The 23,369-nt window shown below is 32.2% G+C and overlaps 2 protein-coding genes across 2 annotated transcripts; one reads left to right on the forward strand and one right to left on the reverse strand.

Annotated features, from left to right (window-relative positions):
- Positions 1-527: 527 nt before the first annotated feature.
- Positions 528-12,509, reverse strand: LOC144843636 (ATP-dependent DNA helicase Q5-like). Its single transcript, XM_078700511.1, has 16 exons — positions 12,137-12,509; positions 11,058-11,689; positions 10,631-10,848; positions 9,913-10,084; positions 8,113-8,189; positions 7,664-7,894; positions 7,234-7,378; positions 6,768-6,801; positions 6,416-6,471; positions 5,937-6,028; positions 5,476-5,572; positions 4,540-4,665; positions 3,789-4,387; positions 2,810-3,056; positions 2,394-2,466; positions 528-1,905 (listed from the first exon to the last, which is right to left on the reverse strand). Exons 1-16 carry the CDS (start codon positions 12,456-12,458, stop codon positions 1,751-1,753), a joined length of 3,276 nt encoding a protein of 1,091 aa, XP_078556637.1. The 5' UTR covers positions 12,459-12,509; the 3' UTR covers positions 528-1,750.
- A 1,763-nt stretch (positions 12,510-14,272) lies between these two features.
- On the forward strand, positions 14,273-23,265 carry LOC144843446 (progressive ankylosis protein homolog). Its single transcript, XM_078700230.1, has 13 exons — positions 14,273-14,342; positions 14,562-14,680; positions 15,100-15,313; positions 15,685-15,803; positions 16,687-16,770; positions 17,011-17,187; positions 18,360-18,497; positions 18,702-18,794; positions 20,410-20,484; positions 21,300-21,429; positions 21,889-22,012; positions 22,889-22,988; positions 23,126-23,265. Exons 1-13 carry the CDS (start codon positions 14,273-14,275, stop codon positions 23,204-23,206), a joined length of 1,524 nt encoding a protein of 507 aa, XP_078556356.1. The 3' UTR covers positions 23,207-23,265.
- Positions 23,266-23,369: the final 104 nt, after the last annotated feature.

Genomic DNA, 23,369 nt, shown 5'->3' on the forward strand with positions numbered 1-23,369 from the left:
TATGTCAAAAAATAAAAAGGTCGAAAATTGGCCATTTTTCGAAAATTTCCCTGTACTATAGTACAGGGATTTTTTCAAAAGATGACCAATTTTCAACTTTTTTATTTTTCGATGAAACTGGTTACTATAGCAATATTTACATGCGCAGAACCTATTATTCAACTCAGCGCATGTTTATTATGCTATAGTAACCATTTATGCCAAAAAATAAAAGGGTAATGAGGTAACATGCGCAGACCACATTATTTTACCAAAAATAAAAGGGTCGAAAATTGGCAATTTTTCGTAAAATATCCCTGTACTGTACACAAAAAAATGATTATTGAGGTAACATGCGCATGCGCATCAAAAATTTCCCTTACTAAAATATTACAGGGAATTTTTCGAAAAATGGATAAAAAACGGATTTGAGTTAACGTGATTGTGCAGACCACATTATTTGTTTCTGCGCATGTTATTTTATCAATAAAATTGGCCAAAACAACCTGTACTACTGTATACTACTAAATACCTAGTTGGAAAATTGCCCAATTTCGACCATTTTATTTTTTGACATAACTAGTTACTATAACAAGATAAGATGATGATAGTGCATAAGAGAACATTATGGCATAATAAGTGAATTTGAAAAGGTGTATATTTTGGTCATTTTGTTAAAAAAAAGTGAAGATGGCCAAATTCCATATTTTGCACAAAAAATAGCCATAATAACTGAATTTTAAAAAGTTCATATTTTGCACTTTTTTATAAAAAATTCCTTGTGCAGTAGAAGACACCTTTTTTTAAATGTAAATGCTGAATTTGTTGACATTTCTGGTTACTATGACTATAAGGTGATGTATGTGCATAATACAGTTGAAATCAGATAAATAACTACTATACATAACATACACTTTTTTTTTTTGATTTATGCTAATTGTTTTATAATTTACCTTGGTAACCATGTAAAGAGTATTCTTACTAGTCACTACATTTAACTGTTTTTGCTTTTGGTAATATTGTTTAAAACCTTTAAACATGTACATTTAAACAAACTAAAATCATACATTAAATTACAGAATAAAAAATATATAATAATAATAATAATAAATATATGCAGTAACTGCAGTAGATGTTGCCATGGTCACTTTATTATAAGTTATTATTACAATTGTGCTCTTGTTAACTTGTGCTATTTTTTATCAACTAAAATGTTTTATATAACACACCTGATTGTATTCTTGCACGTTCAGCTTTCTGAAAATATTTTGAGAATTTTTGCTACGTCAGACGTTGTCTGATCGTGTTCGGAAATCAACTAATCGAAAGTTGGAGCACTGCTTATTTCAATGACCTAGCTTCCGGCCTACCATTCGTGAATGATATACGATGGATAAACTGAACAAAAGTAGGTGTGTTATAAAACAAATAACTATTTTGTATTTGCTGAATGGAGAGAATATTTCAACTGCTTTATTTTCAACTCGCCTCATTAAAAATAGTCAATTTTTCAACCCATGAAATATTCTCACCATTCAACTCATACACATTCATTATTTGTATAATAATAAAGGTGACGCCTCTACAAATATAACTGGGACACTCTTCCTTCTTGAAAATCAAATGCTCTGTAAAGTATAGTGCAGTAAAAAGGGCAATTTGTAGAACTAAAAATAACTTAACTCACTTAAATTTCTTTCAGTTCTGAGTTTTACCTTTAGTTTTTCCTCATCAACCTGGTTGGATTCTTTATCCTTGTTTATCTTTCTTTTTATCTTTTATTATCATTTAAAGCTACTCCTTTTTTAGATTTTCTTACTGTCTTCTCAACTTCTTTATTTTCAGATTTTGGAAAATTATCCGTAGATGCTACAAATGAATGCTGCTTAAAAAAATCACCAACACATCTCTTTGCTCTCGATTTAACTAAAACAAAGAAGTAGAGATGTTCTCAAAAATATATTCATATGGTTGCTTTAAAAAGAGCACAATATAAATGCCAAGTGTTTTACACAAGCAAAAGAAACCATGAAATATCTTAAAAGTTACCAAAAAACATGAGGAAGTTTTTTTATAAATATTTTATTTAAAAAAAAAAGATTTCAAAAGACAAAACAAGCAAAAACTAACAACGGTAATAATATAGCAATACAATATAAAAAAAAGAAATAAAAAACCAATAATCATGTAATATATCATAAATTGGGTGGAAAAAAGGAATTTGACTATCCTATCTATTACAAGAGCACATTTGGAATGTTTGCGGGGTAAACAGGCACACCCCACCTCCCAGGATCTGGATTAAATGTTCACAAATGAAAATAGTGAAAATAGTCGACTAGTATTTCGAGAATAAACCATTGTTCGTAGCTGGATTACTTCTATGTATATAATTTTAAAAAGTAAATATTTACCATTGCTGTGATCTGTGCACTTCATATTTAGCAGTTGATGGGATAGACATCTGGCCAGTGCTTTGAATAGATCCTATAAAAAGGTAATTATATCATTTATTAACAACTGTAGTATGTACTGGAACTGTATTTGACACACAGAAGAGCATAAAAAAATATGTGAATATTGGTAATGCTCTTTTATCCCACCTACATTTTCATACTTTTTAAGGCTAACTATATTTACACAACTTCTAATACGGTAGATTGCCACTTTTGAAAAACCCCTATTTAGGGGACACTACCCTGTGTAACGAACAAGAGGCAATACAAAGTTTAAAATTACTGTCCTCTATTCAGGGGACACTCTATAAAATGTATCTTATACGTGTCCTCTATAGTCTATAGGGAGTTCTAATTCAATTTAACACAAATACCTTATTTGCAAATTTGTCGTCCTTATAGTGTGGAGTCAAGTAGTTGACCACAGCATCTGCTGCTACACGTCGTATGTCCACATTCTGTTTAGCGAGCGCCTTTTTTTTTTCGTACGATACATACATCCCCTCATTGTCAACTACACCCACTTTGAAGCTAACTTTTTTGGCAGCTTTGCCATTGGAATCATCCTCTATTTTTCTCTTTAATGATGGTTTCTTAGATGCTTCTTCTAGGATCTCATCTCTAAAGTAAAATAGTAATAAATATCTTTTTTTAGGTATGTTCACATTCACTGTTGATCATGCTTACAGATCATGATCAAGTCAGTTATTCCATGTAAATCTAAAATTATAAAATAATCAAATAACTGGATCAGCCTAATCACTTTAACATGATCTAGTGGCGCATGTTAGAGAAGCATAACTAACCTAGTATAACATGATTAATTATTATTCAGAAGACAAAATCAACCAATCAGGATTAATTAGTATTAATTTAGTATTTTGAAGTCATTGCACAACCTTATTGGCCAGGTTTTCATGCCACAAAACCTGCCTCATTAGCATAAATCATTACCTAATTTCTTTCTTAAATATTAAACTTATATATAGATCAAGATGGAGAGAGAGGGAGGGGGAGGGAGAGAGAAAAAGAGAGATGCAAAAGGTTCTCGAGATTTGGAGTCATCTTATTACTATTATTAAATTTAGGCTCTACCCTAATAGGCCGTTAGTAGTTTTGTTTATATGTCTTTTACCAACATGACATTTTTCACACCTATAAAGCATATCCATTGGTTTAATAAAAATGCTGATGCCCAAGATTGCTTTTAATAGCACCCTCTATAGTTCAATGTAATTGATATTTTTGTATAGCACCCTTTCTTGTTTTGGCCATGCATAAATTTCCTCAAAATTTCACTTTTTCACGTTGAGAACCTCTGCAATATATCACACACAACAAAAGATTACTAACCCTTTTTTTTCAAAGAAATATTTTATCACCGGTCGTTTGCTCGTCTGTTTATCTTGAATACTTTCATTGTTAACAGTTCTTTTTTCAGTTTCATCAGAATCTTCACTAGGTAATAATGTGCAGTTTTTCTCAGTTAACGAACAACTGTCAATTTCTAATACAGACAAATCTTTAGAAAAGTTTAAATTTGTTGTGGATACAAAATTTGTATTCATTGATGTTTCAGTTACTTTATTTTTATTTTCTTCCAGATTTTTATCAGTTGAGTGAAGTTTCTTTTCTATAACATTTCCAATTGTATTTCCTACACTTGAACATTCATGTTTTCTGTTTAGAATGGAGGACGCAGTATCAAATCCTGTGTATTTTGTTACAATGCTACTTGATTGAATTTCTTTAATTTCAGTGCTACTACTACAACATTCTTTATCATCGGGTAACTCTTCTGAAATGTATCCATCAGTATTTTTCTCAAGTTCTGATTGGTCAGTAGTTGTTTTCAGATTTGTTATACTCAATTCTGATTGGCCATTGAGCAAGCTTGAAGCAGTTTGAAATGCCTGGTGATGTAATGGCTGGCTCAGTCTAGAATGCTTGACCTGTTCAAAGAAAGTAAAGTGTCGTATATTATAATTTTGTTATTTAAACTGTGAAGTGGGAAAACTGCAAAGTATAATATTTATACAGAACCTAAGGACTACAAGGAAGAAATATACACATTTACAGAAACTTCTGAGTTCTGAATCCTTACCAATGATTTTGAGACTTCTTGTTCATCTTCATGGATAGTTTTTGAAAATGATTTACTGTCATCATCTTTGGGATTGAGAAGTGGATGGAGGTCATTGTTTTTGGTTGACTTCTTTATTTCATTTGTCTAGATAAAAAGACGAATACAGTGAATATAATTAATAACTTGTTGGTCAGATGTTAGCCTTGACATAATGTTGTACTTTATACTAAGTAATTCTCAGGTGGGTCTTGGACAGATAACCTCCAGATCACTAGCCTGGCGTTCATACCTCTGATGGCTAGGGGTTAAGCCCAAGTAAGTAGAGGGTACTGCACCAACAGGATTGTAATTAACATTAATTTTTTAATTAAAACTACTGTGGAGTAGCTTTGCATTAGTGTGTTGAGTAATTGGTCAGATGTTTGCCCTTCTCTGAGTCAATTAATAACTGGTTGCTTTAGATAATTTAAAAAACTAAATAATAATATTTGGCATTATAATAAACTTGTAATGTTATTGATGATGATTCTTTTTTATATGTAAATATAAACCATCCCTTTTTTCAATTTTAATATTTTGCAGCTATTTTAATGTACCTGTAAATTGCAAATATATGTAATCATTTTAATATTGAATTTTATTTCTATCCTTACTGCAATTTTTATACATTTATAAAGCATTATGTTAATTATGCACTTTTTTTTGTCATTGTTTTCTCTTTTTTTTGTATTCACTTCTTGCTGTTGTCTTGTTGGTGTCTTCTTTGTAAAATGAAATTATTTTATTACGATAATTCCAATTTGTGGAAAATAATGTCATAAGCCTAACTAATAAGTAACATTTCGGTATATATAATAATGCCATAAGCTTACAAAGTAACAGTAAATACACCAACAGTAAATATTAACCCTACAAGCCTAAAATGATTGAAGACCTCATGTTAAAGTAGCTTACCAGACTGAACAGCTTAGCTTTGTACATGTTAACATGGCGTGAAATCTTGAACATAGAATATTCCCCATCTATAGCACAACATTGTGGTTCCCACTCACTGTAATCAAACAAGCATTTCTAACAGTTTTTTTTACACAATACAATTATAAGATATGGTTCTTTATGCACTTAAATTTTAAAAGGTAAATCAGTAAAATCAAAAGTAACTTTTATGTACAATATCAGCATTAACATTCATATTTAAACATAGAAAGCAGTCAGGGGAAATGGCAAAAGGCTTCTTACTTTCTAGGAGTGTTATCAGATAATTTACATTGTTTTGTTAACTCTTGTAACATGACCACAGTGCTGATTTTGCCATTTTTTGAAAGTACATTCACTCATTTCACAATTTGTTGAATTTTTTGATGATGACAACTATTAGTGACAATGATGATTTTAAGAATATGAACAATACCTACCTTGCAGCTAACCGGTCAGGCATGCTTTCATAAAATGTTTCATAATTTTGTTTCAATGCCTTTTCTAGAAGACCAAGGCAATGCTCTCTTGTCTGTAATAAATATTTGAATATTTAAAAAAGGTTTTAAAGGATTAAAAATCTAGAAGAATTTTTTTATAGAAAACACACATTGGGTAAACCAGCAGTATAAAACACAGTTTGGTGGTGGGTCTAGCTTCACTTTGTTACTTTCATTTCCAAATTTGTTTCTCAATGTGTTTTTAGCTTGAATAATGCGGGTTGGGTTTGGCTGGTGGTTTAGGGTTTTTTGTCGGTTCAAATAGAAAATCGACGGCAATTTTTTTTTGTGGCAGCGGCAAAGAGCACCCTACATTTGGTTGGGATAATTCATGTCATGTGACACAATATCAACCAATCAAATAGCAATGATACATTTAGATATTAATTTATGTTACAGCAAATTAAAAATGTTCTTACCACTATTTTTAGACCAGCAATCTTTGTATTCTTTGCATCTCGTAATGGACAACCGTCTGTGTTTAAATGGTATGAAGAAAGAATATAATATATATAAATAAATATATATTTATGCTAGTCTGATGTTTCAAGAAAAATAAAAGTTCTTCTGAAGGAAGAATGAAAGTTAATGTTAAGGGCAGATAAACGTGCACAAGAAAACAATTAAATTACGTCTGATCTGTTCAACCAATCACTTTTAGTGATAAACCATCACATTTCGTGACCAACCAATCACATTTAGTAATCAATCAATTCCCTTTAATAATTAACCAATCACCTTGTTGTAAATTAATTTAAAATGTTTAAATACCTGGGATACTTTCTTCCTCTTTCAAGTCATTATTCTGAGAAAGAAAAAACTAATGTTTTCAAAAAAGCTTTTTTATTTAGACTTCTTCTTTTATCAATTCCCTGTGTGTATGCGGGATATTAGGAGGCGTTTTTTCGATCCTCACCACAACAGTTCTGGTGATGACTGACACATCAATTGACCTGACACAGTCAGGGCATCGGCCGTCAGAAGTTTTAAAAAATGTCATAGGCTTAAAGCTCTATATTGAGCTTATTTGGTCTTTTCCAGTCTTTTATTTAATACTTTGAATTAATCTGTAACAACTTATCAAGTGTGACGCAATGTGAAATAAAAACATTTTTTAAAAAATATCTGGGGCTCAAAAAATATGTTTCACTCACTCATGGCAAATAATAAAATATTTAAAATACATCTACATCCATCTATTTTATAGAAATGATATGCAAATTTTAAATCAATAAACCTTTCGTCGTCGTTTAAACTCGGCCATCATAAACTTTGGAATTTCTTTCTTGGTCTTGACTTGTGCGTCCTGAATCTCATTGTCACTGTCTGAGAAGTCATCTGCATCAAATTTGGAGTTGGCGCCATCATATTCGGAATAAAAACTAAATTAATATCAAATAAATTATATATTATTATAAATATCAATTATAATTATTTTTTTGTGTGAACTCATCATGAAAACTGATTTAAACAACAATACACAAATATCTTTGTATATACCACATATATAGATTCCAGGCCTCTGATTGGTCAAAAGCAGCGGACAATTCCTATCATCAATTATTTGATGCAACAAAAGTCACACTGTACACTGTATACTTACCCCGGGGAAGTAGATCACACTATTTCATTATTTTGTCAATACTTGTACTATCTGACTTCCTTACCTATCAAATCCATTACGACCTCCACCATACAAATCTGCGAAATGCGCACCCTTAGGTGTTTTTGCAATCACGTCTCGTACCTCTTTCTTAGGTTCTGCCTTTGAAAAGGCACTAGTACGCATCCATTGTACGCGCTCAGTTGTCTTTTTACAGTTCTTACAAAAGTCACATGATTTGTTGCATTCTGGGATAGGATCTTCAAAATACTGGGCAATTTCAGCATGTCTACATCTACAGTATGGTAAGACAATTGTTAATGCACTGTAAATGAATCATCTACATCATAGTAAACCACACATTGAAAATTATGTTTGGCGATATTCGGATAGAATAATGGGGTATGAGTTTAAAGATGTTTTTCAGTCTATTTTAAGGTCACAGCACAGCATTTTTGTAAAAACAAATCGTATGGCTTATTGCTATGATGATTTAGTTAACAAGCTACTTACGATAGTCCTTCGCAATAGTTCACAAATGTTTGGAAGCTTTCCATGGCAGCTTTGTTGACAGCAGATGCTGCATCTCCCTATGAAATTGAAAAGTTTTAAATGAGCTGGTTACAATATTAGCATTTTCTACACCATACTGTAGATGTCAATGAAGATCTCAATGGTACAGGGTAGTAATGAGTATACCAATGGTACAGGTACTCTGGTCTGGTAGCACTTAATATACCATTGGTACAGGGTGTCTGGTAGCAATGAGTATACCAATGATACAGGAACTCTGGTCTGGTAGCAATGAATATACCATTGGTACAGGGTGTCAGGCCCGTAGCCAGGGGGGGTTTTTATGGTTCGGGCGAACCCCCCCTTTACAGCGAACCCCTCTTAACCGAATACGAACCCCCATCCCCGACATGCCCAATACCTCACCCTCATCTCTGAAAATCCTCCAAATACGTGCCACTCATACAGTACCTTCTTCCCTGTATGAGCGTACTTCAAGGGATACGTGTCTGTAAATTTCTAAGAGTTGCAAATGAACTGCCGATTTTAACCTGAAAAATAAATGTTTGGTCCCTGCATGTAACATGATATTGACGCGTCTCACAGCGAGCTGGGGCACGAACGATTCGTACAAAGGACACCGCCAGACAACTGCGTACCAATTGTTTAGATCATCACTGGCAGTCAGGCAGCATGCATAAAGTATATAGCCTTCCGACATACATCAGTATTATGTGTGGCTATGAAGTATAATGTATCCACAATCGCTATTAGAGATTGTTATACTGTTCTATTTGTTTGCAATGTTTTACTTTATCATCAAAGATCTATTATTTATAATTTACTCATAGTTAATAATCGTCATGATACTCTCACTTTCAAGCATCTTAGCTCCAGTAATGATATGTCAAAACTTTGCATCCCGACCAGATTCACTAGAACTTGGAATTCCATACCCAATGAGATTCGCGATATTTTTGTTAATGGTTCATTTATTAATTTTAAATTATCTCTAAAGCTATATTTTAAATGTCGGAGAGAAACCTTTTAACTTTTTAAATGAAATGAAATGTCTATGTTATTTTAGTATATATTCTTGTTATTTGTAATTTTTGTGTTGGAGAGACACACCTTACCGGTGACAGCGTTTTGTTTAATGCTTTTGTCTCTCCTCGGCTTCGTGTCTTGTACTTCATATATATATATATTTCTATGTTTTTGTAATTATTATTTTATGTTTATTGCCGAAATGAATAAAATAAATAAAATCATAGAGGATTATAGTGAATATTAATATTTTACACTATAATATCTATGGTATCATGTACTGTAGTTCACATTATGGCATCCGATTATTTTTTTCTAGACAACCAGCCGATACGTACTCAAATGTATTTACATTGGCATATTTAATTTCCTCAACAAATTGCTGTAAATAAAGATGGACCCAAATACTTAGTGTCCAAACCCCCCCCCCCCCCCCCCCCCCCTTGACAAATCCTGGCTACGGCCCTGGGTGTCATGGTAGCAATGATTATACCAATGGTACAGGTTCTCTAGAAGCAATGAAGATACCTGATACAGGGTCTCTGGTAGCAATAAAGATACCAATACTAAACTACATGGTCTCTGGTAGAAATGAAGATACCAATGGTACAGGCTCTCTGGTAACAATCAAGATGCCAGTGGTAGAAAGTATCTGGTCACCTGGTGGCAATGCTAATACACATTTTGGGGCAACCTGAAACAAAAATGGATTATGGTAGAAGAGCAAAGGTAAGTTTCTATATCTTAATTTACCTTCTTTTTCTTTTTCTTTGCCATCTCTTTTTTCATAAAGAATGCCAGCTTATTACGGTCATCACGGTTGTAATACAGCCTACAGAATGCTGGTTGACCATCTCGACCAGCTCTGCCAGATTCCTGATAGTAACCTGCCATTGACTTGGGCATGGTTAAATGGGCAACAAACCTAATACAAGATAATATATTTGGTGAACAGAAACATTCATATGGCTCTACATACATATAATAAATCCATGTTCAAATGTGTTATACTGTATTGTGACATTGTTTTGTCAGGATGAAAGGCTCTATCATCGTTATTAACTATAAAGGCCCATTTACACTAGGACGTTAACGATTGATGAAAATATAAATATGCTTCTTTTTTTAAAATAAAACAAAAGAAATCTAAAAAGTATTCATACAATAACTATAGGATAACCATCTATGCTGCCTTTGATAAAAATACGTCCAATCAAATGATGTCATGATTAGTAGAGCAATAACATTGTGACGATGCAACAATCAACGATCATAACGTCATTTCAATAATTATTATCAAAACAGCATAAATGGTTATCCTATTAGTCCCAATTTATTTTGTTTTATGCAAGAAAAATGTATGTTGATCTAAATAATCGTTGATTGTTATCACCCTAAAGTTTGTCACAGCCTTAAGCCCATGGTTAACTTGTGTATAACAATGTGTGTCTTGACAAGCTGAGTTTAGTACCTGACATTAGCTTTGTCAACTCCCATTCCAAAGCTAATAGTTGCAACAATAACAGGTACAATTCCTTGCATCCAGTCATTTTGTACTTTTTCTCTTTCTGCAGCCTTCAACCCTGCATGGTATGACTTGGATTTAAGCCCTCGATAGCTGAGCTTGGCAGCTACTTCGTCGCAAGAATTACGACTTAACGCATAAACAATGCCACATCCTGTGTCACCCTAAAAAAATGAAAACATTGTTGTTTAATTTGTTTTTCTTTAATTTTTACAGGCTTGATAAAATATCAGTCAGGACTATACATACATCTTTATTTTCAACATCCGAACTGGTTGTTATTTTTCTAACATAACCCTTCTTGAAAATCTGTAGGATTATGTTGTTTTTTTTTTATTAAGTTAAATAAAAATAACTGTATACGGTACAGTACCTCCTCTGACTTCGCTAAAGCTCTCTCCGCAAATATCTTTAAATCTTCAACAGGGTCTTCCAACTGATCTTTAAATCGTACTTCATAAAATAAATTTGATCTAAAACAACTAGTCTTGAACAGTTTGGGGTTGTTCATGTTTAAAGACAGAAGAATGTCCCTCTTTACATGTGGCGTCGCTGTCGCAGTCAACGCAATACATGGTATATCAGATAATAACCGTTTGACTTTTCCGAGTTTCAGATAATCGGGGCGAAAATCATGTCCCCACTGGGAGACACAATGAGCTTCGTCTACCACAAAATAACTTAATAATTTCTTCTTTTTTAAACTGATCAGAGTGTTTTGAAAGTGCTGTTGTGCAGCCAATTCTGGTGTTATGTACAGAAGTTTGACCGTTGGATTTTTTTGGTTTAAATCATCTAAAATCTCTTGTCGTTTTGTAGCACTAAGTTTTGAGTTTAAACTTTCTGCTTTAATTTTGAACTTTTTCAGATGTTCAAGTTGATCTTGAATGAGAGCAATCAGAGGCGATATAACAATCGCTATCCCTTGATGCATCATGGCAGGAAGTTGATAACAAAGAGACTTCCCAGCTCCAGTTGGCATTGAAATGAAAACATCATTCTTTCCTGAAAATAAAAATGTTTTATCAATTTACATACATTATTAAATTCCATTTTAAAATGATTTTTAAATATTATTTATTACCCTATTTTTTACAGTCATGTGAGGGTGAATCACAATACATAACCACATTTACCATAGCTTAAAGCTTTGTCTACACCAAACTAGTTTGATAGTGTAGACAGAACTTTAAATCTGCCAGAAGCTTTGTCTTTGATATGGTACGGAGTTTCGTTTGTATATTCATATAGTTTTTAAATTTAAACAAAGATGTTCGGAGGCAATAAGGATTTTAATTAATTTAGGCCTCTTCTGCTCTGTTCTGATCCTTACAGGTCCTAGCAAGGCCTAATGATGCAATAAATATAACAATTACAGCCTGTAAAGTTGTCCAGCTAGGCTAATTAATTAAACATACATATTTAAGAATATTAAGATTCATTCAATCATACCATCTGTAACACAACGAACTGCTGCTTTCTGAACATCACTTTTAAAGTGTTTATGTCCGAATGTTTTCTGTAAAACTTTGTACAATCTGTCTTCAACTGTCTCAGCAGCAGGCGAAAGGCCAGCTTCCGAAGTCTCTTTCTTGGTCGACGTACTTTTGACATGATCGTCTTGGCCTAAGCCTACTAGGCCTAGGCCTACGCGTCTTTTTTCAGTTATGAAATCTGTTATCTTCTTGTTATTTACGTCAATTTTCGCCTTCTTTAGTTTTGTTGACTTTTTTGGTTTTAAAACATGAGTTTTCACGAAATCTATAGATGACATCCTGACAGACAGACCCAAATAAAAAGCATAAAAACGGCAAAAAACCTAGACCTGGGTTACCTGGCTAGGCCTAGCCGCCTAGTACTAGAAGTAGTAAACACACGCGCGAAACAAGTGTTTCTTGCCTGCTGATGCTGTGTCACGTCTAAACACGTCAGGAAGAGATCCTTCAACCGTGCGATTTTTAAATGACCCACAGGTCAAAAAAAGAAACAGCGATGACGCAATTTCTAAAAATAGAAGGGAATAGGCAAGTCATTTTAATTAAGGCTTTAATTAACCTATACAGTAATAGTTACTCAGTTGGACCAAAAATTGTATCGACAAAAATTATTATTTACCTGAAAAAACTGTAATTTAAGCAAAAAATAATCAAATTGGCTGCCAGCCATTTACAGTATTTTGTCGTTTACCTTTATTTTTGCCCAGCCTCGTTTTCATTTTGATCATTAGTATAATAATATTTTTTTTACATTAATTATGATTGAACTTGAAACGTTTAAAGATATTTGATCGTCGAGAACTGTGTATTTTTAGGACTCTCCGTGTTTCAACAAGATTACGCCTGCAGTTCATCGCAAAATTTCACGAAATTTGTCCTATATACTTAGAAATGTTTTTAAATTATACCAACTGTTTTAATGATTGGTTTTATATAATTTTACGATATAGTGGATCGATACCTTGGTTTATGTCCCAGCTTCGTTTTCATTTTGATCGCTTCTGAACAATACATAGTCCATGCTAAAGCCAAAATAACACTTTTCTGATCTGACGTAATTTCGAATTTCCAGAAGTGAACACATGTTTGATGACTTGGTCCAAGAGTCAATTTACTTTCTACAAAATTCCGTTTGCATTTCTATAAATCAGCAGTTTCATTTTACATGAAAATTAGACCTTCAAAATAATATTGTTTTTATGTTAATTATTATTTAACTTAAGGTCGTAAAATACAGTCGATAAAGGACAGACGATCAATTAAATGTCCTTAAACTTCTGAAGTGAAACCATAATTAATTTTAACAAAAATCAAAATCAGTTTTATGTTATATAAGAATATCGTCATACTGAAGTAGTAGGCCTAGTGCTATTGTCCTAATGGATCTTCATAATACATTGTTTGTGAAAAGAAATAAAAAGTTACATTTAAAATGTGTTGTATTCTACCATTAAAGATGTATTGTCCCCCTGAAATTTTGTTTTCCATTTTTTTTGTTGGATATGCCATTAACTTTTTTTTTTTTTTAAATTTTTTACCTGAAAAAAATGGAATTTAAAGCAAAAAATGGTCAAATTGGCTGCCAGCCAATGGATTTTTGGTTAAATTTAACCATTTATCATGTTATTTTATAAGTGAAAACATTATTTTTTCCGGTTTTTTTTCTACGGAAGTGATTCACTTTATTAAAACTACAAAATAACCTATTCAAAGTCTGATTTAATTAATCTTCATTTTTCATGTTTTTTGGGGACAATACATCTTTAAAAGAAAAAAACTAAAAACAATGTACGTAACAATTTGTGTTAAATAATAAACTGGATCGGATCGAAACAAAAAATTATTTACCTGAAAAAATGTAATTTAAAGCAAAAAAATGTCTGTCAGACAATGATTTTTTTGGTTAAAATAAACCGTTATTAATTGTATAGGTGAAATACATTTTTTTTTATATAGAAGTGAATAAATTTATTAAAACTGCAAAATGGCCTATTAAAAGTTGAATTTAATTATTCTTCATTTTTCGTGTTTTTGGGGGACAATACATCTTTAAGTTTAAAAAGAATTAAACTAAAAATAAAAGGTGTGCATCATGCTTGTTCTGGGTTGGAAGAAATATGCACCAGCATACCGGAAATGTCCTTGCTGCAGTTTTAAACCAGGTACGGTGTGGATGGTGTGTAAATCAGTGGGCCTATAATAAATATATAAATATAATGAATGATACAATTTTCAAATTGACATTACTCTTACAACAGCTGATGAAATAAAAGACAAAGACAAAAAAACGTACATTATACTGCCCTCTATAATTGCTTAAATTTAAATTTAAAAAATCGACTACTATATCATTAAACAAAAATTAAATCTTCAATTAACAGCCCATATGGTGCCTAATGACAGAGACTGCCTAAACATGGATTACAAACAATATTGGCTGCTTACTAAGTTCCTTGTACCACTTGCTATTACTACATTTATTTCCGATGTTGGCGAACAGGTAAATCCCACGGGGAGACCATAGGGAGAATATAAATTGGAGGCCTACATCTACAGTTTTTGGAAGAAACTTTGAACGGAAATGTTTCATGCTTTATCCATGCTTAATTTGTTAATTCTTAAAACTCAAGATCAGGTTCCGATCCGGAATCAACTCTCTATCATTAAAGTATTAATTTTAGGCTACTTCTGAGAAAACAGATATGCACTGCAGCAGGCTAACATTTTTGTTGTTGTATTAAGAAGATCATCACTTCATGTATATTTTTATATTGAATTTCGGAATACAATTATGAATTTGCGTTTCTCGTATCTTTATTTATCATCAAGGATAAACTTAACTTAAAAGTATATACAATTAATAGACAGTATTTTGGTTTTTTTTCAAGCATCATTTATTTCTCTCTTTTTCGGCCTCAGGTTTTGAACAGGGGTTTATCATCTACAGAAAATGCCACTGAGGTTCTTGCTGCTTTTGGTATAGCATTCTCACTCACAAAGTTTGCTGCCGGACCTTTTGAAGAATTCAAGAATGTCGCCTTGGTGTTAGTTCATAACAAGAAGGAAGCAAAGATCGGCTTATTAACCATGTTTTTGGTTTGGGTCATCGTCCTGATATTTGCTTTACTGACAGGTAAGTATAATATAACGAAAACCGATGAATTCGTACTTCATTAACATGAATCAACGATAATGATTATTTAATAACATAAATATTTACATACAACCTGTCCAATTGGTATATAAGTACTCTAGGCGTTGTTTTCTGTTCTTCTGATAATGACAATAGTTTCTCGAAACATGTCACATTTTAAGGCAGTTTGCCTATTCATTAAATGCCTCGCTATAGTTTAGTTATTTTAACTTAATAACATAACATTTTTCATAAACATCTGGCGTTGTTGAAACCATTAACAATGTAAAAAATATTCTACTACAGTAACTACATTTTTTTTACCTTTGTAACTTGTTCATGCTATTAATGTGATATTTCATTCTAAATAGCATATACCGATTTCGGCTACTTCATCACACATACACTTTACAGTTTAGACAAAGACGTCGGACAGGACATACAGACAACTATGCTAATGCTCTGCGGCTTCCCACTTGTGCAAGGATTGGTAAGTTTATAATAACATAGCGAAACACAACATTGGAAAGTAAGAGAACAATATGAAAAAATATTATATCAATATATATTTTCACTTGCACTGATAAAGTGCTAGTTTTGCCCGAAAGCTCTGCCAATTTTTCTGGCTGCTTTTTTTTTTATCATTTCGCTTTTAGCTCTTTGCTTATTTTGTATCTCCATTGAGATCCAGCCAGAAAAAAAACTCACTTGGACTGAGCGACTGAAGTGAAAGACTGACTTAAAAGATGTATTGTCCGCCAAAAACATAAACAATGAAGATTAATTTGAAAAAAGACATTGAATAAGCTATTTCGGAATTTTAATAAAGTCAATCACTTTCGTAGACAAAAAAAAATGTTCAGTTATAAAAAGACGATATAAACGATTACTTCAACTTCCAGTCAATTTGACTATTTTTTTCTTTAAATTACAGTTTTTTCAGGTAAATAATTTGTTTTCGAACCAAGTTTTGGTCAAAGAGAATAATATGTGACATTAAAATGGAATATTTAATAATAAAAAAGAGGGGGAAATATATCATTAGGGGATGCGACATTTTCGATCACCGATTAAAGAATGTCATTTCCAATCCACTTTGATTAGGAACATGCTTTTATTATATAGTCTAATTTAATTTCGGTTATCAAAAAAGTGTGCTGTGCCCAAATACGGTAGTGATATGCCCACATATGGTAGTGATTTGACATCATCATGTCCACATATGGGCACATCACATAAAGACAAGGCTTTAAAGAGTCCTTGCTATGTGAATAAGAAAGACTATATAAGGTAGGATAAGCTTCCACAACAGAGAAAAAAAATGTTGAAAACAATCAATCATATTTACCATACGATCCACTTTTTTAAAATAGATATTTTACTTAGCAGGGTATATCCTGCAGATGAAATACACATCCCTTGTTGGAACCGCATCTGTGGTAGATGAAGCAGTCCAGGTCAGTAAAATGAGAATTCACATAAAGGTCAGAGGTCAAAATTAGCCGAACTGCAGTTTTTTTAAATTATACAATTTTGCAAACAAAGGTTTGGTAAATGTAGACTATCGCAAACATAAACGTCCTTAAATTTACAATCATTGCATTTATTTGCCTCTTTAGGCTACTGCACTTACTGTACTATTACATATATTTCATTATGTATAAAGCATACAGTAACTATGATTGTTTTTTTTCTAGGCGGGAACAATTTTTGGATTACTGCAGTCAAATTTAGTAAATACAAAGCCTATCCTAATTCCAATTTTTGCTGCCTATATTGGTGCCATAACCAGAGTTAGTTTACTCTCAATTGGATTACTCATCTTGAGACGATGGAAATGGACGCCCCTTTCGAGTGAACAACAAACACCACACGTAAGATATGTTGGACCAATCGAGCCAAAAGTATAGATTATGATGTTTACCATTTAAAAAACACATTTATCGTTTAATAAGTATTTGTTCTGCTGTTTCACCTTCAAGCTGTATTGTAATCCAAAAGATTGAAGTTTAACACAAAATATCGGCCTACTATAAATAAATATAAAACATAAATAACAATAAACAATTATAAGTTTTTACGCACATCATGTTTTGGACATTCGTGCAAACTTACAACATATTTAGTTTTTCACAAACAATATTCAGTTGTCGATTTAAACATTCAGATTAACAAAAGGTAAGAAGGTCGGGTCCATTTTTGGAAAAATCCGTGAATAATAACACATTTTTTTGAACGATTAGTTTTTAACTCTAGGAATACCGAACACACGGTGTCTAAGATTATACGGAGCAGAAAGAAACACATGATGAGTTTGAAAAGAAAAGTTTTAACAAGTTTGCTAATGTAAACCAATTTAAATTTCGTTAAACTGCAGAAAACAAACTTTACAGAAATGTCTACATTTAGCAAACATAGCATATTCGAAAAAACTTCAAGTTTGTAAACAAAAAAATGGCAAGATTGGAAAGTGTAGACTAGGCTTAATATGTACGAGTATATACACAGCCACAGCCATAAATGGGCCCTCTGAGAGATCAGTCTTTGACTGAAGAGGTTAAAATAAAATAAGTAAACAAATAGAAATATAATCAACTAGGAGGAAATAATAATAATAATAATAGTTCATTCTTATATAGCGCATATAAGCAAGCTCTCAATGCGCTGAACATTATTACCCCAGTCATTTTCTGATCAAACACCTATGGAAACATACTCCCATATATGCAGCTAGTAATCAGCGCGAGTTGTGTCTTGATCTAACCGGGTTCCCAATTATACACCTGGGTGGAGAGAGGCAAACGTAAGTAAAGTATCTTGCCTAAGGATACAAGCAATGCGGCGAGAGTTGGATTCGAACCTCGGTCTAACGATCAGTAGTCGAACGTCCAACACACAGCGCCAACACACAGCACCACACGAAATTACCTCATAAGGTTAGAACACACCCAGTAACGACTACATATCACAAATGCTATTGCATTTTCGACAAATCCAGAAAGCTGGAAATAAATAATTTTCGATTAATCTTGATCCTTTCCTTCAGGAGAGCAACCTGAGTGTTTTAAAAGTTTTAAAATTTTGGTGGCCACTTGCAGTTGTCCGAGGTGTTCAAACAATCAGCAGACCAATTGTTAACTTGTTTGTAGCCAGAGATCTAAATGGGTCAGATGAGGCTATTCAGGTAAGAACAAAATGCTTTTGCACATTCCAAGGAGAAAACAAAGCTACTGGGCAGTTTTTACTATTACGTGTATTATTTCTGTTAATCTGTTAATGCTCTGAGCATCGAATATACCCAGTAAGTAAATTTCCTAGGGTTGGATAAATTTATATCAAAACTCTAAATATATCTTTTAGTATAATGTTTTTTTTCTTCGTATCAAAGGCCATAGCAGTTCTGACAATTGTATTCCCAATAGCATTTGCTTCATTTCATTGGTTAGATGACATAAAATCTATACAGCCTGCTTTTTTGAAGGTAAGAAATGAAAATGTGGAATTGATTAAAGGTTTGCTTGGAAATTAAACATTAGTGACGTTATCGCAATCCCAATTTTACTATAATATGTGGATCTAGGTCATTACAATATTACCATATTTTATATATTTTTCCATACTGTGCGTAAGGCAAAACATATGGCTTACTTATCCAGGTTTCTGTAGGTAGAATATGTACACCTCATAATGCGTTAAGAAAAGAATTAGGCTGGGGATCACTGAAAAACGTAGACAATCTCTCAATTCAATACTGTTTTTTAAAATTATTCCTAAGTTAACACCAGTGTATCTTTACTCCATATTTAATTTTTCTGACAATATTGAAGTTTATAACTTACGTAACATCCGAAATATAATAATTCCATTTTCTACTACATCATATCGTTTATCTTTTGTCCCATCTATTATAACACATTGGAATGAGGTAAATAATGAAATAAAAAATTCTTCATCACTTTATTAGTTAAATATTTTTTTTATTATTGAAAACCAACTTGTTTAAAACAGAAAAACGTTCTTATTATGATACAGGTGTTAATAACCAAATTCACACTAAGTGAAATTTTTATTTTTGGATCCGATCTTCTTTTGACTTGTTTTTTGTTTTGTTTTATTATGTACAACAATTTCGTTTTAACTCTGGAAGATATGATTGATTTTTTCTGGCATAATTATATCTCCACTTAAATCTAAATTTTAAATAATTCTCAAAATATTTTTCATTCTTTTTCAAACCAGTAATATTTTCAAATTTATAATAAAAAAAATCCATAATTAGACTATATTTAGCATTGTTAATATATTTTTACCGACCGACCCACCAACCGACCTATATAGTGAGCTGTAGAATCGCGTTGCACGCGACTAAAAACATATGGTGATGGTTAAATAAATTTTAATAAATCAAAATATATGCCTAATATAGAAAAAGTTGGAAAAATATAAATTTGGAAACATTCCAAATGGAATAATTTAAATGGTTATTTTTTTTTACTATTACTACAATGCCAACAATAACTTAAAGATGTATTGTCCCCCTGAAAAAATAATTCAGAAAAAAAATTTTGTTGAATATTCCATTTTAATATAACATAATAGTTATCCACTTTGACCAAAAATTGGATCGAAAAAAAATGTATTTACCTGAGAAAAATGTAATTTAAAGCAAAAAATGGTCAAATTGGCTGCCAGCCAATGGATTTTTGGTTGAATTTAACCATTTATTTTGTCATTTTATAAGTGAAAACATTTTTTTTTCGTTTTTTTTTCTATGGAAGTGATTAACTTGATTAAAACTACAAAATAACATATTCAAAGTCTGATTTAAATTATCTTCATTTTTCATGTTTTTGGGGGACAATACATCTTTAACAGAAATATTGTTAAAGCTGGTTTTTATATTAAGTGGCATTTTGTTGTTGTTAGGTGGCTGTTTCTCTGTATATGTTTTGTATTGTATGGAATTATGAAAATTAAAATATATAAAAAATGCATTTGTAATTTTACAATGTAACGAGATACTAAATTGAAAATTAATTTACATTAACTGTTAATATTCTTTGCATTAATTTCTTAATACTATTTTTTTCTTTTAGAAAACAGAGAGCACATTTGTAGAAAGAAAACATATAAGGAACTTTGATATATGTTGTGTTACTCTGGGATTTGCGGTAATAATTATTGTGATCTTTAATTACAATCCTTTGAACTACAAAATATCGTCTGAGAGCTAGCCTTGGCAATGTTTTAATTTAGTCATATCAATAGACATAGCAATTTACTAATATCCCCTTATTAGTTGTCTGTTTAATGAATGAAATTACACTTCTTTTATTTTGGATGACCTACAACCTTTAGTGTTGGAAATAATTTTTTTTTCTGAATGGGTTTATTGTTATATTTTTGTCTCTTTTTCTGTTTAGTTTCTTTCTAATAACTAACAGATGTTATTAATAGTTTTACTTTTAATTATTTGTAAATTGCTATTTACAATATATAATTGAATTATAATTTTAACTTTTTCAAAATAAATGTGTGAACATGAATAAAAAAAAAACCCCACATAATCTCATAATCAAAGATGTAACAATTGTTATAATTGTTAAATTAATTAAAAAGTTAAAAATTGACATTACGTTAACAATTGACATTAAGTTAAAATTAGACATGGAGTTAGAAATAGACATTAAGTTAAAAATAAACATTACACTGTACAAATGTGTTTCCCCTCACTGACGATAAGTATCGGGGGTGGGGGGGGGGGGGATTGGGTCAGAACTCATTTACATTTTTGGAATATATAGTGATGTGCTGTAAGAATTGTATACAAGAAAATATACAGGTTTAACACATTCAGAAGCATTTTTAAAAAATCCTTTACTGCCGAAAAGCGTCTGATTTTTGTTTCGCTGAGGACTACTAGGCCTAACACCATGGACATTCCTTAATCCATGGTAACACCTACAATGATTTGTATTGTTTTTAGGTCTTTTTTAGTCTATTTTGGATCCCCGGAATTGTGGTAAATTTTTACACAAGTACTTTAGGCGTGTCTGAAGAGATTGCTGAGATGTGCGTTGTACCATTGAAGATGTTTTCGGTGTTCACCTTAATAGGTAACATTACTTTGGTTGTGTTTTAATTATAACTAGAGATACTATATCCAATAGAACATAAACCCAGTCAGAGGAATGTTTTGACCTTTGACCCTAAGCTTTAACGACTCATCAACTTGGAAAAGGTAAAGTTATTAACATGATGGTATTATAACTATTAATTTACTCTTTTGAGATGATCCCTTTACCTAACTTTCCCTTATTTGGTATGCAACAACAGGTAAATTTATGGACCCCTGAGGAGAATCTCACGTTATGATCGGGCCACATAAGTGGGATGGGGACCAGTCATACTGATCAAAGATGGGGGAAATGCAAGTTGCGTCTGTAATTAAGTAGTAGCGAAAGAAACGACTGAAAAAGAGAACCTAGTTAGCCGATGCTGACTTGGTAATAATACAGTACACTATTACTAAACACAAGTAAAAATGCCGTGTTTCTAATTATTGTCTTTTTCAGTTGGATGGCGATCTCATATTACGTCATGGTTGATATTACATAAGAAGACAGCGGTAGTTTTTCCTAGCTCTGTTATACGAACGATCATATTTTTCGCCGTTTTGATTCTGTTTCCATTACTCGGGTATGTTCTACAGAAACGTGGTAAATGTCAGTTAAATATTTTTTATTTTTAAATTCTGTATTAAGTTACCAACAAAATTGCCTCCGTGACGTTTATCTGGCGGATCCATGGATTGTTTAGAAAAGGAGGGGAGGGCTCCCTTTAAATAACACATCTGTCAAACCATGTATGCAAAAGACGAAAGACAAATTACAACTAGAACGCCACTCCGAGAGTGCATACCGCCTACTGTAATATTCTCCTACATAAGATTTCACCTGGAAAAATATATATATATTGTGTGTGTCGTAATGCTGTGTGTGATTTAGGCTAATTTCACTACAACCATGTGTATGCGAATTTGGTTTAACGGTTATGTAACCAGCCTTTCAACTAACAATAGTTTCAGTTGACTAACAATAGAACAGAGACGCCAAAAACAAACGGGTGAATCTGAAAAGAAATAGGTTTTTTTAATCTACTCGTATCAAAAAGCCTGTACATTAGGCCTAAATCAAATTATGCTTTAAAATTACAAATCACAAATTATAACACTTGCCTCTTGTAAAACAATGAGGTTTTTTGGACAAGTAGTTCTTGAGAAAATGCAATTTCTTTTAATGTCCTTGACCACATATCTATCTGTATTTTCATTTTGGTAAAGATCTTGCAATAACCTTTTGAGTAATCCCGCTAACAAACAAACAAACAGACAGACAAACACACGCGATCGACTACATAATTATTATCCTTGGCGGAGGTAAATTATGAAACCACAATAGGTTTCAAGAAGGTGAGACACGAACTTCCATTGCCGTTCGCCACCCTTTGCCATATGCTGGCATTATACAGCAACTAATGTGGGTACGTTTATCTCCTGATTTTTTACTGTTACAGGATACATGGAGCACCTTTAGGAGTTGCAGCACTTCTGTTTGGATTCATAGCGGAATCACTATCCGTGCAAATAGCAACATCTGTTGTAGAATACAAAATGGTCAGTGTTATCGATTGTTTTGTTTCTAGTTGTAACTAATAATAGTATTATAAGTTGTTTAAGTTGATGTTTTTAAACATATTTATACCATTAAAAAGTGAATTTAAAACACACCTCTTTATTAAATGTCAATACAGAAAAGAAGCCTCCGTCTAGTTGCATCAAGCAAGCAATATGGAACGGCAACATCGACTACTGAAATCGAAACGATATCTTAGAGGGAAAAGAATATCTCGTAATCACAGATGCACTATTTAGCTGTAAAAACAAATGTTGTAGTCACGGTATCACCAGAAACACAATAATATAGAAAATGTTTTAGGGCTCGTGAAACACAATAAATTAAACAGGTGATGTTTAAAAGTATTGATATCTTGTGAT

This window comes from Antedon bifida, chromosome 5 (genome assembly GCF_963402885.1).
Source record: "Antedon bifida chromosome 5, ecAntBifi1.1, whole genome shotgun sequence".
NCBI lineage: Eukaryota > Metazoa > Echinodermata > Crinoidea > Comatulida > Antedonidae > Antedon > Antedon bifida.